The sequence below is a fragment of the Cydia fagiglandana genome, chromosome 27, assembly GCF_963556715.1.
Source record: "Cydia fagiglandana chromosome 27, ilCydFagi1.1, whole genome shotgun sequence".
NCBI classification, from domain to species: Eukaryota; Metazoa; Arthropoda; class Insecta; order Lepidoptera; family Tortricidae; genus Cydia; species Cydia fagiglandana.
The window spans coordinates 4,920,249-4,937,208 of record NC_085958.1 but is presented as its reverse complement, the minus strand read 5'-3'; the positions used below and the strand labels follow the sequence as shown (position 1 = coordinate 4,937,208).

Sequence of the window (16,960 nt, the reverse complement as noted above, 5' to 3'; positions counted from 1 at the left end):
TCTGCAGACTTTTCTTGGTCTTATTCTACCTTTCGATAAAATATTTTAACTTGCAATAATTCTTCAATTTATCTTACCTGCTTCAAAAACGCGTTACTTTTTTTCATAGTTATATCACAGTTGTTTTGTTTTTCCTTTGTGTACTAGAACTAGAAAACTGTTTCTCTCTCCTCTTTGAAATAATTTTCCCATTCGTTTTCCTTTTATAAAATGAAATATTTAATAAAATTCCGTTGAAATCTACATTTTGAACTTTCAAGATTTATACATTTCGAACTTTCAAGATGTATAAATCTTGAAAGTTCAAAATGTACATTTCAACGGCAATTTTTTTTAAATATTCTCTCTTTAGCTATAGTAGAGCTCCATCTAGTGCACAGTTTAGTGACTAAATAATTCGAAATACTACAAAGAGTCTATATAAATACTATATCTATGTTTATATTTTCAGATGGCCGCATCAGTCTAAAGGCGAGCAGAGTGGTAGAAAAAGTGGTCCTTTAGGCTTTTTTATAGTTCCTTTAGATTTTGATAAACTCTTTGATTACAAAATGTTATAAATTATCAGAAAATATATTGTATGATCGTTAAAAAGTTATGTATTACGTGTACGTATTACGCATGTATATATTACGTTACGTTTACAAATATGTATTAAAAATACAATTGTTTTAACTTTTAACTGACTCTTTCTTTACAACACAGACTTTAGCCAAAGTGTATTTAATTTTATTTATTAGCTGGGTGATTGTTTGAGTTAAGTACGTAGTCTGTAAGTTTCAATAAATAATTTATTTAAACCCAGAATTGTTTTATTTTACGACCCCAACATGCAACGACATCTAATGACGAGTAGCAGTAACTCTTAGGAAATGGATAGTATCACAGAATAAGTAATAGTACGACTACTACCGTACAGAAAAGAAACTTCCTACCAAAGATATATGTAACTCCGTATAAGATAAGTAAATTCTAAGGAAAACACATGCCTCGGAAATCAAGAAAAAGTTATTCTCGAATAGATGGCGCCACACCTTTGGCCTATAGTCGGATAGATGGCGTTGGCGACACTGTTTGATATTGAACAATTTTAACACATATTAGTGAAAGAACATAAGTTAAACCCATATGGCGTTCTAAAAAAAAATAAAAAACATTTATCCTAAGCATCAGTTTTCTTCACAAAACGCGAGTTATTGCGTAGTCTACATCTATCGACAAGTAGTGGAATTATCAGTACCGCTACTCGACACTAGATGTCGCGACGAACAATAAGTATAATGCCCAACTATTTTGAGCTAATATTATAACCGAATTAGCCGGGACTCTATTTTTAGCTCCTTATGCTAAGCAGAGGCAGAATCTGCTTGTAATATTTATTAGTAGTAAATTGTTGAACAATACACTTTTCGTCAGTCACGATACTTGTGACATCTAGTGTCAAGTAGCGTTACTGATGAATGTCGACTACGAAATCGCCCGCGTTTTGTATGGAGTTAGCACTCTATCCTTACTTATTTATCACTATGATCTGCTTTTCGCTGTTGTTATGCCGTCCCGTCATTCGGGGGATATTATATTAGTAGAAAAACATGTTGAAAACACCTTTTTTTATACCAAGACGTCTAAGACGATGGCGTACCAAGCGTGCCACCAGTCTGATGGTAAGGTTTCACTTAGCCTACGGATCATTATAGTAGGTACCTATTTCCAAGGGTGTCACATGCACGTGGGGCGTTTCAAAAAACTAAACTACTTTGAATAATACTTACTTACCACTAAAATAAGACCTTACCTTACCTGACTTACACCACAGATTATATAATAGTTCTTACGAACAGATACTTATCTCTCAAAGAAAACGCAAATACCTACAGTTTTGATGCCTATGCAAGAATACAATGGAATGACCTTCGACGCGCCGCTCCCCGCACCGCGCGCACCGGCACAACGCTAGGGTTGTCGACGCTTAGAAATGGTCTTAAAAATAAATACCTACATTACATTTCGAGCTGTTCAGCTGTGGAATAATTACAATAATTGTAATAGGTATTCCGTTTATGTTTTATTTCGAAGTGTCTGCGAAACATTTTAAAAGGTCATATGTCCCTGCAGTAACCGCGGTGTTTACGCCGTTTTATAAACCGCGTAATGAACCCAGTAGGAATACTTTCGTTAAAATAAACATGACAGTACCAAAAGAACTTAAAAGTTAACCTACTTGTTTCAAATAGATACTTAGATAGGTAAGTATACATAATTACATATAACTTTAAATGTGTCATTAGAAACATTACATCTTTACAGAAATTTCGTAGCTTTTAACTATCGTAAAAATAACGATAGGTTTACTTTTTTCCTCATTTTTCGCAAGAGCAAAAATCGATAATTTATTATTTAATTTGGTATTTTTGCAGCCATAAACACTAAGTACGAGTACAAGCTGTGTAATTTTTTTTTCGCTGCGATGACATTTCCTTCGTAAGAATGATCTCACAGGCATATAGTGTAGTAAATAAAGGTAGTGGACCCCGCAGTAATTCCTCAGCCAGAAAAAGCTTAACAGTATGATAAAGTATCAATAAATAAAAAGTATTGTATAAATTTCCAAAGAATAATAATAATAGTATTTAAGTAAATACCTAAAGTCTTAAATCGTTAATATCTTTTTACGGAAAATTGCTCCGTTTAAACTTTCTTCTCCGGACATGTTTATGTAACGTATTGCAACAATATATGAAATATCAAAAAAAATCCCCGCAGAAATACCAATATTAACAAAATATAATTTTTTGGCGTGGCTTGGACCGGAAAATTGCTCAGTCTAATTTTTTCACTGGAATGCCATTTTATTGCCGATTTATACATACAAATTGAAAATCTAAAAAATTTACCATGTAACTATACTTTTTTTTTTTGTAACTATACGCTGTGGAAAATTTCTCTATCCATTTTATTTATTGAATTAAGTTCACAGTTTTCTTTCCATTCAACTATAAAAACATCCAAAAAAATAACGAGCGTATTCAAAACTAAACATATCGGGAGCAGTGTATAGGGAGCGGGGTGTACAAGGGATGACAGTTCTTTTGGATATTTTGGATTTAAGTATATACGTGTGGACGCTGGATGCGGGTGGCTTCCAACCGGTACGAATGGAGGTCCAAGGGGGAGGCCTATGTTCAGCAGTGGACGTCTTATGGCTGAGATGATGATGATGATGATGAAATATATACGTGACTACTTAGTATATATTTAAAAAGAAATCAGGCTGAGAAATTTTCCACTCTCAGTTTTTTATAGCTCTAAAATACATAAACTTGGGTATGCATTTTTTTTTGGGTTTTATTACCCACTACGCCAAATTATATTCTAAGATCATATAAGAAGGAAAAAATGGCAGAGCAATTTTCCGATGAAAATGAGCGCCAAAAAGGAATTATCGTAAAAAAAATATTCTCATGTTTGACAAAAGTTTTAGATTTTTTTCTAGTATCACATACTGATACAAATAACTTATTTGGTAAAATAATTTTGGACGGAGGAATTACTCGGTTCAATATATAAACAGATTTGTATTTTTACGTATAAATACCTAACTTAAGAGTGGTTTTTTTTTTGGATATTTATATGTTAGTTTCGGCTCATACTATACAATAACCAAGCAAAATTTCATCGACTGAGAAATTAATGCATGGGTCTCCATACAACAACTTGCTTCGTTTACTACACTAATATTCGACCGCGCGCGTGCGTACGTTAGCGCGTGTGGCAACCAACTGGCTTGCTTGTCTACCGTGAACGCGAGCGGATTCGTAGGTATTAATCCGAGTTCGCGCGGCGAGTTCCATAGGCCTGCTTACACCATGAAACCGCCAATCCCGGCGAAGACCTGGAAACTTAGGAAAAGGCCACCCGTATTCGCTGCGGGGACCTGCCCCAACAAATCTGTAATATGGCTTCTACACACATCGCATATAGCTTCTATCCGACAAAGAGCAACCGGCTGCCCGTATTTCTAGCGAGGACCGATTGACTCACACAAATGATACAAATTGAAAAAAAAACTTACTTAGGGGTCAATATTTTTGACGATATAAATATTAGTAATTTTATAACCCAAAACTGCTTAGGAAAGAAAATTAAACAAATAAAAACGATTATCGTTTTAAAAACTTGTTATTTAAATGTACAGCGAATAAAATAATTTAAATACATTTTCGGTTACTGATGAAGTTAAAGTGACGTCACAAAGTTTGTGTCTCCCCCCTCCCCCATGTCACAATATGTCACATTTTCTTGACCCCCTCCCTCCCCCTAAACGTGTGATGTAATTAATGGATGACCCCTTACCACTTGTGATAAACCCAGATGATTAAAAACGTAACAAAAAAGTTTTACTTAAATACACTGGCAAACTCACTCTGTCAGTAGAAAAAAAGCGCGAAGTTCAAATTTTGTATGGAAGACTGTCCCAGCACTATATTTTTAAAATTTGGCACCATTTATTCTACCGACGGAAATGGCTTGCCAAACTAGAGTTAAACCAAGATAAGTCTGCAACGATTATGACACACGCAGTGCATTTATACGTCAAACTTCTGCATGATGATGCATAAATAACACTTGCACTGCGTGTGCTATCAAAATCGTTGCAGGCTTATCTTGGTTTAACTCTATAATTCTGCATTTGCCAAAAAAACCTGATTAGGTAAACGTAACGGTCCCAAATAGTCCTAATTGGGCTTTAAATTAATATAGAAAGTTTACAAACAGGTGAAATGAAAACTCGAATGTGGATAAATAGAGGGGAGAGTTCAAGGGGTTTTAGATATTTATGAATTTGCACTCGCACAGCTTACACACCAAAGAAATAAATGTCTTTCTTCTTAAAAAAAAAGAGTTAGAATTTAGCATAGAGGCGTAGGTATTGTTAAAGAATTTTTTTAGTCACAGCCAATTCACTGCCATCTTTCGACACAGGATTAAAACTTTTAGAACGCCATTTGACTATGATCCTTGTTCTTTCACTGATATGTGTTAAAATTGTTAAATATCAAATGGTGTCGCCATTTACTCGAGTATAGGCCAAAGGTATGGCGCCATATTCTCGAGTGATGGCAGTAAATTCACTGTGACTACAAAATTTACTTCGACAATACACCTATTTATTCTAAATTCTCTTTGCTAATACTTAAATCAAAATGACTGATAAAGAAAAATAATGAATAGCTAATAGAGGCTTGTAGCGTATGAAAGCCAATAACAGTTTATGTTGCTATCCGTCATTAGATGGAGCTGGAGGCCGATTTTTGAAATTCGACCACTCGATTTCGTGTATTTTGTTAAATAATATCTCCACCACTAGGCATTTAAATTCTACTAATAGAATTGAAATCGAGTGGTCAATACCAATAGATTCCAAATTTAGATCGCTCGTATTTCAAAAATCAGCATTTCGTCGTTTTCCACAGATTTTCGAGTGACGAAATCGAGCGACCGAAATTCAAAAATCAGCCCCCTGATATCAAATTCTTCTTTGTTACAGTTACAATTGAAAAGCTCCTGCGCTCGTGTCCAGACATCGAAAACATCTATGTGCTGATCCGGAGCAAGAAGGGGAAAGACCCAAAAACTAGACTCAATGAAATGCTGGACGATTTTGTAAGTTAGCCCTATTTTACAAGCTTTACCATAGAGAAATATAATAAGACAAGATTGCTCACTCCATCAGTTTTGGTACCAAAAAGACTGATATTCTCATAGTCGACATCTAGCATCGAGTAGCGGAATTATCAGTACATACTTTAATACTCAGTCTAATGCTCAACAACATACGGCTTTCCGGTCTGTGCTCCATCTATTGTCACTTGACAGTACTACTACTGCTACTTGAAGCAGGCGCATCTCACTCCGCGATTTCGTCGCTTTGCTACAGGTAGCTAAAAGTACATCCGTTCGGCCCCAATTTTGGGGTTTGCCATAAGCCGCGCGTGGCGCTGTCGCCATCTAGCGGCCATATCTGTGCTGATCGTGACAGACGCGTTTTGTTAGAGAGTGAGTCTTCTGTACTTAGTACTATTATTTATTCTGTGCTTGAAGTAGGTACTGATATGACTTGGCAACTAATGTTGCCCGTGGAAAGAAAAGTCAATCAGCGATAAAAGCTTGTCCCAAAAATGAAATTTTTGCCAAAAACTTATTTTGCACAATTTGTTCAATGCAGCTGTTCCAGAGAGCCCACCAAGAGAACCCCAAAGGTATTTTCAAGGTCATCCCCATCGTCGGTGACATGGAGCTGCCAGGGCTCGGCATCAGTGAAGAAGACAGGAAGACAATTATCAGCAAGGTAAGAAAGAGATAAATATAGACCATTGTTTTCGGTTGTGAAAAGTGATATTTTACATTAAACGTCTAAGTTCTATAGACTGACCACGCTATTTTTGCACAAACATGGCACACATGTACCTACGGTCAATATTTACATACCTAGCATACGCAGAGAACATCTAGAAAGATGTTGTTTTTACTTTGTTCTACAATAATATTAGTTCTTCATTGTTACCACTAGATGTCGCTACAAAACTAATAATCACGCCATCTATCCACAGGCGACGATAATAATCAACGCCGCAGCCACTGTAAAATTCGATGAGAAATTGTCAATAGCAACCAATATCAATGTGCGGGGTGCGAGGGAAGTCATCGCACTAGCTAAGGAGTGTAAGAACTTGAAGGCACTGACACACATTTCGACTGCGTTCTCACATACACACGTCAAGTGTGTGGAGGAGAGGTGAGTTGATTTCAGCGCCATCTTGTGAATTTTTGAACTAACTATTTACCAATTATTATTTTTTAGTTATTTATCATACTAGAAGTTACAACTTTATTATTACATACAATGCTCCACAAAACTACATTTAGTTTGACTGTGGAGTCTCAGTTTTATATTTCTAATTTATTCATTTTATTTCATTTTTTATAATTAGAAATATTTAAATATGTATAGTGCGTAGCTTTCAAACAGAGCCCGATGGCTAATCCTATTTCTATTGTTAAGTAAAACCGCTCGTGCCACGTGCCACAACCACCTGCATAAAAATCGTTCGTTCACTTTACCTGGGAATTGAATTACAGCTCCTATGGAAATTGCAATAAGATTCAAAATGAACTAATTTTGTTACGATGTGTGTGGTCCGTTCAACTCGCCGGCAACCCAGTACATCGGTTACTGAGTGCCAGTGAGTCGAACGCTACATAACCAGTCTAAAATGTGTCTTCGAGATGCGTAACAAGGTCGCGTTATCGGAGAGCACACCTAGACTGGTTTTTTTGAGCGTTGGACTAGCCCGCGGTCAGGTGCCAAATAGAATAATGAAGACCCTTTTTTGCAAGTAAGTAGCACGTGCGGTTTTACTTAACAATAGACAATAGGATTAGCCATCGGGCTCTGCTTGAAAGTTACGCACTATAATGAGGTGTAAAATTTTGTACTTTGTTATTGGGCATGCAATTTAGATACCCGCCCCCGCTGTGTGTTTGTTTGTATGTTCTCGATAAACTCAAAAACTACTGAACAGATTTTCATGCGGTTTTCACCTATCAATAGAGTGATTGTTGAGGAAGTAGGTGTATAATTTGTTAACCCGTGCGTAGCCGAGGCGAGTCGCTAGTGTAGGTATAAGACTAAGCGAATTCTAAAGATGCCTCGCTACTGAGAAAAGATTTAGGAGCGAGAAAGTCTGGGTGTGGGCATGTATGGGTGAGGCTTTTAGTTTATTACACCTAAAAAAACATTTTTTTTTTTTCAGATTCTACGAGCCCCCCATGTCCGTGGAAGCGTTAGAAGCAATCGCGCAGATTGATGAAATTCTACTCGAAGATATCACACCTAAGTAAGCAAATTCATTCACGATTCATTTAGCAAACAAAGATTAAAACTAAGACACAACTTGGTTATTTCATCCCTTGGTTTAACCAACCCACCCACCCCCACCCATGGGATGGGTGTGGCACCCACATGACATGACATGACATGGGGATGATAGGCACCCGAGTTGAACACTCTACTTTTAATCCATTAAAAACCATAATTTTAATTGATTATCGTAAAAAAAGAAAAAAAACCTACTTAGAAAGTACGTGCCGAACGGAAATGTATCATTTTCTGCACACTTTTTACCTCAAAAGGAAAAAACGGAACCCTTATAGGATCACTCGTGCGTCTGTCTATCCGACCATTCCCCCCCCCCTCTTATCTGGGTCTACAATTTTGAAAAAATACACAAAATAGTACTATACCTATAGATGACAGGAAAACCTATTACAAATGTGCAGTCAAGCGTGAGTCGGACTTATGTACGGAACCTTTTGAAGCGAGTCCGAGTCGCACTTGACTGGTTTTTTAGAACAATAACGACCCACTTTCAGAGCATGAGAAATGAAAACCCCAACAACCTCTATCTTTACAGGCTTCTCGGCAAGTACCCCAACACCTACTGCTTCACAAAAGCCGTCGCTGAAGAGGCCGTGCGTAAATACGGGGAAGGCATGCCTATCTGCATCGTCAGGCCGTCGATAGGTGAGTTCTAGCTGAAATAAGAGTTGTAAAATAAACAAAACACCTGAGGGCAGATACAGACGGACTGCAACCCTACGTTGCAGTTTGCGTGCAGTTATTCCCATACAAGTTGCAGTCGGGGTGCAGTCCGTCTGTACCGGGCCTCAATTCGATTATGGACCTTTGCTTTCTGAACAACAGGCTGATCCCAGAAATTGTTACTTAATCGACTTGTCCGTACCTAATTATTTCTGAGATCCAATTAGCATTCTTCTTTCCATCCTGTTACCCCCTGCTGGAGTGTAGGGCTCGAATCTTTTTCTTCCAATCAATTAGCATTGAAAAGAATAAAACAAAATAGCTGACTCGATAGGTCTAGATTTCTTAAACCTCCATAATTTCATCAGATTCTCGTTTATGTACCTACTACTATTGTAATTTTTCTGAGGACAGAGGCAGAGTTTGCCTCTAGGCCATGGAGTATCGTCCTTGACTATCGTCGGCGACTTAAGTCCTTCATGTCAATCTCTGCTATTTTGAACTGTTTCCAAAAACGAAACGACAGAAAAATTCTAACTACCAAACATGCTCACAAAATTTTATGAGAATCGGTTCAGAATTGCGACTTGTAGTCTAGTTCTTTGTCACATCCGGAAATACGAAAGCATTTTGCCCAAGTTAAAGGATGACTCACGCTAGACCGGGCCGTGCCCGGACCGAGGCGTCCGACAATTCATTTTCTATGACGACTGATCGGTGGTCACGTGGTGCTTTCCATAGAAAACGAAGCGCCGGAAGCTCCGACCCGGACTAGCATGAGTCATCCTTAACACGGAGACCTTCGCTAACTATTCGGTCAATTATTTTGCAGTGGTATCAACGTATGAAGAACCTGTGCGGGGCTGGACTGACAGCGTCTATGGGCCCTCTGGTCTCATGGTTGGAATCGGCTGTGGGGTACGTAGTGCTCTTTTTTTACTACCTCTTTCAAAACCAGACCAGGCGTGGCTCACTCTGCGATTTCGTCACGTCGCTACAGGTACATGCAGCTCACACCAACTTTTGGTGTTTTGCAGTCTTGGCTATCCTAGGCCCCAGGCCCTGTAGTAAGCAATGGCCGCCTCTTTCTCAGCACCCATCATATAGGCTGCCGCCCCTAATATCTGGCCACCCTAGGTCCAGTAGGCTAATCCGCTACTGGCCCCGTAGACAACATGCCAATCGCTGTCACTCCGTAGTGAACGAAACGCAACTGTCACACTAATATGGAAGAGCGATAGACACAAAGCGATTCGATGGCGAAGCCCAAGCGATTGTCACCTTGGCTAAGGCCGCCCGGTCTGATATCATACAGGTTGTGTCTGACCATGGGGCTTTAAATCCAGGGTTCGATTCTACTCGCTAAACTGAGCTACTTTTATTATGGCACCAACCCCGGAATCCCGATTTTTTTTTTTACTTTTTCATACATTTTGGCTGATCAGATGTCGACGTTTTCTATGGAAAAGCCAATAAAATTTCCCCGACTTTAGGGTTGGTCCCATAGTAAAAGTAGCTCAGTTTAGCGAGTAAAATCAAGCCCTGGATTTAAAGCGCCATGGTCAGAAACATACTGTATAACCTCCTGTATTTCAGGTTCTCCGCACAATGTACATGGACACAGATAAGCAGGTGGACCTGGTGCCCGTAGACTACGTAGTTAACTCCCTACTGGCCGCCACTTGGCACACCGCCAAGAACTTTAGAGAAAAGTAAGTAGAGATTGATAATTTTATTTGTTTATCTAAGTATGAAAATACGTACTTTGGCTTACCATTTTTCGTAGTCTTCGAGATTCATTTAAAGTTTGTCATCAATCAAGCAAAAAAATCATAAATATCTGCGCCTATTTTGCACAATGTACTTCCAATATGCCGCTATGCATATGCATGTGTTAGGATACTGTGTGGTTTATATAGATTTTTAGTACTTATAATACATTTTTATAGATTAAATAAGTTAAGTGACTATACTTTAAAAAGTATTTGTAATGATCGATCACGTGAATGGTCACGTGATCGATCCCTCCATCTTGAATATTGAACGATCATTCGTAGTCAGTCGTGGGGTGACGTTCGACGATGACGGTCGATCAATATTAAAAATGGTAAGGTATTTGAATTGTGAGCAGGTCAGTTCGTTTTGTTTTGTGAGAACCCGAGATAATAATTATAGTATGTGTCTGAATTGTGGTTAGTCAAGTTCAGAGAGGTTATATTCATTGTGCCAAATAAATGTATTTTGATTACACATACCGTTGTTTTAATAAAATGATTAGATCCTTATATCTCAGAAGTGAGGATGGGCGAGTATTTTTACAAATCACTCGTTTATCCCGCCTGCAAAAGTTAATTAATCGGCCTTGGCACAATGAATACAATAATGACACATAACAATTAAATGATAATCATTGTTTTTGTTGACCACTTATTTTGACTAGTCATTTTTTTTTAAAGTGTGAGGTTCGTGCTCACACTTAAATAATGATAGCTTAATACAACTAGGGATGTAAACGAAATAATAAAATAATGTAATTTAATAACATCATAAGAGTCGTTCTGACTTCGTGATCTCAAACTTGTTTAATGTGAGAAATATACTACGAAACGAGTGCATGCATACGTTAAAACGTATGCTTGTCTGAGCTGTTTTGACAAAAATAAAAACAACAGTTACAAGTTTTACACTACAAAGGTAGGTAACTATAATTTCCAATACCTAAGGTTGAGTGTTGCTTTCTATTAAATACCTATTTACTTTATTACCTATACGATGAATTTCAATTGCGACGGTCAGATTTAATAATGTTTTGATTGGTTCGCAACTAAGTGTTTATTGTTATCTTAGTGTAGGTACTTGTAAATATATATTATATTTCCACGATTTGCCTAAAACTAGATGCGTGATGATGTGCTAATAAGGTAATGCAATACAACTTCCCGTTTTCGTTTTTCTTTTATTCTTTGAATTACATTGAGTTTGAGTTTGCTCGTGTTACATTCATGTGAACAAGTCTAAGGGCCCGATTCGGATTTTGAAATAGACATCTATTAGATATCTTTTAGACATCACCAAGATACAGTAACGATATGTCTAGGATCTAACCTGTCAGATTTGACATTTGCGCGATTCTGGAGATACTCTTGAACGATTTCCACAGGATATGACTTGGAGATCCAATTCACATCTAATATATATCTTACTCTATCTAACGTGAAAGTGACATTGGTTGCCCGAATTGCGCTGCGAAAGAGAACTGGTTGATATCTAAACTATAATGTATCTGGAATGGATCGAGTACGTGTTGTCGTCTCTTGTAAATATCTTGAAGTTCGAAAACGGCAGTATATTCATAATCAGGTATGAATACCTGATACTGATTTGTCCGGGTGTCGTCGTCGACGGATACGTCTGGGAGGACATCATCAACATCATCATCATCATCATCATCATCATATTCATAATAGTTGTTTATTCAAATAATGACCAAATTACTAGTATAAAGAAACTAAACGATTTGGTAAATGAAGAAATAAATCCTTAAATACTTCGTAAATCATATGGTTAATGAAATTTTAATGTAACCATGATGATGGTGTTTTGTGATTTAAAAACATTTTTTATAAAATAAATAATGAAACCGTTTAGACGCGCCCTGCGACGTTACTTCAGGCTGCTGAAAAACACTGATAATTGATGAAAATTTAGAATTTTTGATACAGTGTAGATAATTATTAGAAACTGCCTGAAATATGTCTGGTTGATGTAAATAACTGAAATTCGTAAAAGTTTCAATTCTTTTACATTACGTAGAGCCTCATTCAAAAGGACCTGTAACGATATTTCAGCCTGCTGAAAGCGACTGAAACTTGTGTAAATTTCAAATGTTTTGATATTGTGTAGAGCTTCATTAGAAATGACCTGAAACGATATTTCAGGCTGCTGAAAGCGACTGAAACTTGTGAAAATTTCAAATGTTTTGATATTGAGTAGAGCTTCATTAGAAACGACCTGAAACGATATTTCAGGCTACTGAAAGCAGCTGAAACATGTTATAACTTCAAATCTTTTGATATTGTGTAGAGCCTCATGAGAACCGACCTGTAAAGATATTTTAGGCCCCTGAAAACTCCCTGAACTTAGTGAAATTTAATAAATTTCCAGGGATGATAATATTCCGGGTTGTTAGAACCTGTTGGAAATGCTAATATTACGGGGTTAAATCGTGTAAGAACGTTAATAATAAAAACTTAACTGATCAAGATGCTATATCAGCTGTTAGAGCTCTTTTAAAATAACAACGTGTAACTATTCTAATCATATTTAACCATATAGTGAAAGGTGACGCTACAACATTCGAAATGTTTGTAAGGACGGTATTGGAATGAGCGGCAATAATTAACCGCACAAATATAATTTTGGCTTATTATTAAACAGTAACTTTCATTTTATTTTAATAGTTTAGAGCCAATAAATTTATATTAGTATGTAGAAATATAACCATGATAATTATTTAAAAAAAAATGGCAGCAAAATCGATCCAACAAAAAAAAATATAGGGAACTTTAAGTGATAGGTTGGCGTCTAAAATAATAACTAAAATATTGTAAAGCAATATACTTATAGTCGAAATCCCTAATCATGAAACACCTAACGTCCATTGTACCATTAGGTCTTTCAATTTTTAATTACTTATTTCAATAGTTACCACTGTATTCTGCCAGAATCAGAAAATAGGTGCGACGACGAGCGAAGCGAGGAGGAGCATGTTAGGTTGACTGTGTATCCAGTGTAAAGGTAGTAACCAAACAAAATATTTCTAACGAACTTCATTTTTGAATTAATACATAGCCATTTTCTTTTCTTTTTTAAATGTGCTACATAAATGGTCTCCAATATAGTAGTGGGCTTCACAAAATGGTCTCCAGTTGCCAAATAAATATTTGATACCTGCCTAAAAGTAAACTAAAAGCTGTAACAGCATTAAAATACAACTCATATTAATATATTTTAAGGCCCCCTTTTGTCGCCAATGTATTAAATTTAGTACCCATTTCTATTTTTTTAAACTACCCATATTCAATTAATTTGATGACCGGTTAAATACGTGCCTAAAAGTTCCAGTGATGGACGTAATCATAATCATAATCGTTTATTGTAGCCATGGTATTACAAAATGTTCTTATTTAGTCAGTACGTACATGGACAGTAAATGACGATAAGGTCAGCGATGGTGGGTGCAGAGAGAATCAAAGCACAGATCTTAATGTCACAGAAGTGGACGTCAACGAATGTGAGATTCGGGAACGTCCAACGCGTAAATCATTTGCCATGCCAAGTGAGAGAGCGGAAGGGAGCCTGAAAGTAGGCAAAGCCGCAAACACTTGCTGCATGATGAAGAATATGATCGCGATTTCACACGCACGAGGAATCTGTTAGAGATTACCACGGTGCTGGGCCGTCGAGCCACATTCCGCGCAGTAGAAGCACGTCACCATATGTGGACGCACGAGCCCGACGGAAATTGCGGAGGTCGCGGAGTTCCTCTTATGAAGACAATGAGGATAATTATAAGCATCCACGACATCATGTGAGTCCCAAGATGGTATGGACGCATGGAGAGAAAGAGGCGCTATATTTTATAATACAGTTCTGATAATGACTATCGCATAAAAGTTTATATATACTTTCACTCTCCAAGCGTCGATCGTGTCAAAGATTTTCCCAAACATAGTCTTAGTTAACGGCGTGATAGCATAAGTAAACTAGGTATCCGAATCTGGTGAAAATGTTATAAGTAAATTTCTGGACACCATAAAATATATGAAAGGCAATTTATCTTCTGGATTCTCGTTAGATAATGTTCTTGCCGAGTTCGGTCCTATATAGAAAAAAAAAATCAAATCATTCTTATATGGCTTACAAAGTAGAGGAGCGCTGAGATTTACGGGTGGACAGAGAAAGACATTATACATTTTACGCTTCCGAAACTTAAAGGCCCAACTAAATCTTCGTACCGAGGTCTCAGCACTGTCCTCTACACGTGGTCGGAGTAGAAAAATAAACTTGTAGAATCATTCCCATGTTGTGAACTTTTAACAACTATTCTCTCCAAGAAAGCTATAAGCAATATCCATTCACTTGAGCACTATTACTATGACAAAGTTAATTTACTAAACAGATGTAGTATTCAGGGTTGGAAAGCTGTTGTTGACTGCTTGTTAGATGGTATAGATGACCGTGCTGTACAAGTAGGTTCCCAAGCTGCTGGCTTTCGTGAACCTGAAGAGATTCATAAGTATTTAGAAACAGTTAAGGTGGGGTGTAACAGAGAAATAAGTGAGAAATCTGATAAGCAGGGACAAGATAGGAAATAGTTAGATGACCATACTATAAAACCACGGAAGAAAGAATGAGCGCGCCGCGCTCTTATAAAACAATCGGAGTAATCCTCTAATAAAATTGTTTGTCATAATTGTAAAAAAAAAGACAGTGGACCTGCGGCAAGCTAGGTCATCTTCCAGTGTTCTGTAGCAGTAGAGAAGCAATTCCAAATATAACTATTATCAATATCCTGAAAAAAAAATTACATACAAATCTTTTGTGTTCTGTCAGTATGGGTATTGGGTAGTGCGTTAACTCTAAATAGAAAACCGGTGCGAATAAATTAAATTTAACTTATGACACTAGCAACCTGCCTGTAAAAGGTAGGTGTAACTGGCCGCGTAAAGCAATAATTAGGTAAGATTTTTTAAAGTTAACGTGACTGTACAGGAATAAAAGAAGTTGATGTAATGATAGTAGAAGATCACGTTACAAGATATCCGTTCTGCTAGACGCTGCTAATAAGACTGACGACAAGTTAACTAAAAAAAAAAAGTTAACATAAAACATCAAATCTTGCAAGCTAAACATTGTAACTGGCTTTTTAATATATTTTATATCAATACCTAAACCAAGTAACTCGATACTTGTATCTTAGGTATCTCGTGTTAGTAGGTTAGTGCAAGTTTATTCATGCTCATTGAGCAAAAACAATAAAGATAACCTATAAGGGGAATAGGATTTTTATTGAAGAAATTATAATTATAAGCACTGAGGTTACACAAAAAAAAAATTAAGATTGAATACAAGGAAATTATGGATACTGTTGCTGAAATCTTACTTCAAAAAAAGTGATGAAGACCCTTTTAAGCCAGTCTCGTATACTTTAGCCGAAAAACTACACCAGATAAGCAACGTTCGCATTCATTTGAACTAGAGACCCTCACGGTGATTATCTCCTTGTTATAATAAACAGCTTTACTAAATTCGTTGACATCAAGTCTGTTCGAAATATAAAGACCTCAACAACGGTGAAGGTCTTCCGCGACCACATGAGCTATTTTGGAGCATCCGTTAGATTAATCACAGACCTAGTGAGCGTTAGGAGAGAAATGCCGAGTGGTGGTAAATCAAAATTGGGTAGCAAATACCAGGGACCGTATAGGATTATTAGATGCCTTCCGAACGATTAGATATCTTCGACTACTTAGCAGTCGAAGATACACCACTAACACGGAAAAGGGCAACCATCGTTATGAAAACATAATTGCGATAAATAAATTAAAATCTTGGTTGTGTTTGATAACAAGCATGGTAAGTAAGTAGTTCTGAATTTGTCAGTGTCGAGACCGAAAGTCCAAATGGGTCTGAGTAATCATCATGGCTACTTCACATGGCTGTTAGTCTATGATCTAGAATATAGTTAATTTAGATAAATTGTTAATTTTTAGTTAATATTGTACTATCGTAAGTTTGAATCTTTAATTAGGTGTACTGTACTAATAGAAATCCTAAAATGTCCTAACTATGTTGTTAGATTATTTTAAGTTATATAATAAGTGCTATTGATTAGGCTTTGATGACGTTGTTCAATGAGTTAATTAAAAATAATTAAATGAATGATAATAAATAAAGTGACCATATAAATTCGCATAGCTTAGTTAATATACACTTTAATTAGTAATATACTGTTATAAAACCAGTAAATCTAACATTTAACCGAATGGTAATTGTAGATGAGCAAAGGGACTTGCTCTAGCAGGATGGCCGAGCTGTTAGGATACTGTGTGGTTTATATAGATTTTTAGTACTTATAATACATTTTTATAGATTAAATAAGTTAAGTGACTATACTTTAAAAAGTATTTGTAATGATCGATCACGTGAATGGTCACGTGATCGATCCCTCCATCTTGAATATTGAACGATCATTCGTAGTCAGTCGTGGGGTGACGTTCGACGATGACGGTCGATCAATATTAAAAATGGTAAGGTATTTGAATTGTGAGCAGGTCAGTTCGTTTTGTTTTGTGA

At 36.8% G+C, this 16,960-nt stretch overlaps 1 protein-coding gene across 3 annotated transcripts in view; it reads left to right on the top strand.

Annotated features, from left to right (window-relative positions):
- Nucleotides 1-16,960, top strand: part of LOC134677867 (fatty acyl-CoA reductase wat-like) — a 51,938-nt gene that overhangs the window by 19,155 nt on the left and 15,823 nt on the right. For all 3 annotated transcript variants that reach the window (XM_063536292.1, XM_063536291.1, XM_063536293.1), the window contains exons 3-9: nucleotides 5,549-5,664; nucleotides 6,227-6,349; nucleotides 6,612-6,796; nucleotides 7,815-7,898; nucleotides 8,475-8,584; nucleotides 9,435-9,520; nucleotides 10,199-10,314. In XM_063536292.1, coding sequence (XP_063392362.1) covers nucleotides 5,549-5,664; nucleotides 6,227-6,349; nucleotides 6,612-6,796; nucleotides 7,815-7,898; nucleotides 8,475-8,584; nucleotides 9,435-9,520; nucleotides 10,199-10,314 — 820 coding nt within the window. The remainder of the gene's footprint in view (nucleotides 1-5,548; nucleotides 5,665-6,226; nucleotides 6,350-6,611; nucleotides 6,797-7,814; nucleotides 7,899-8,474; nucleotides 8,585-9,434; nucleotides 9,521-10,198; nucleotides 10,315-16,960) is intronic.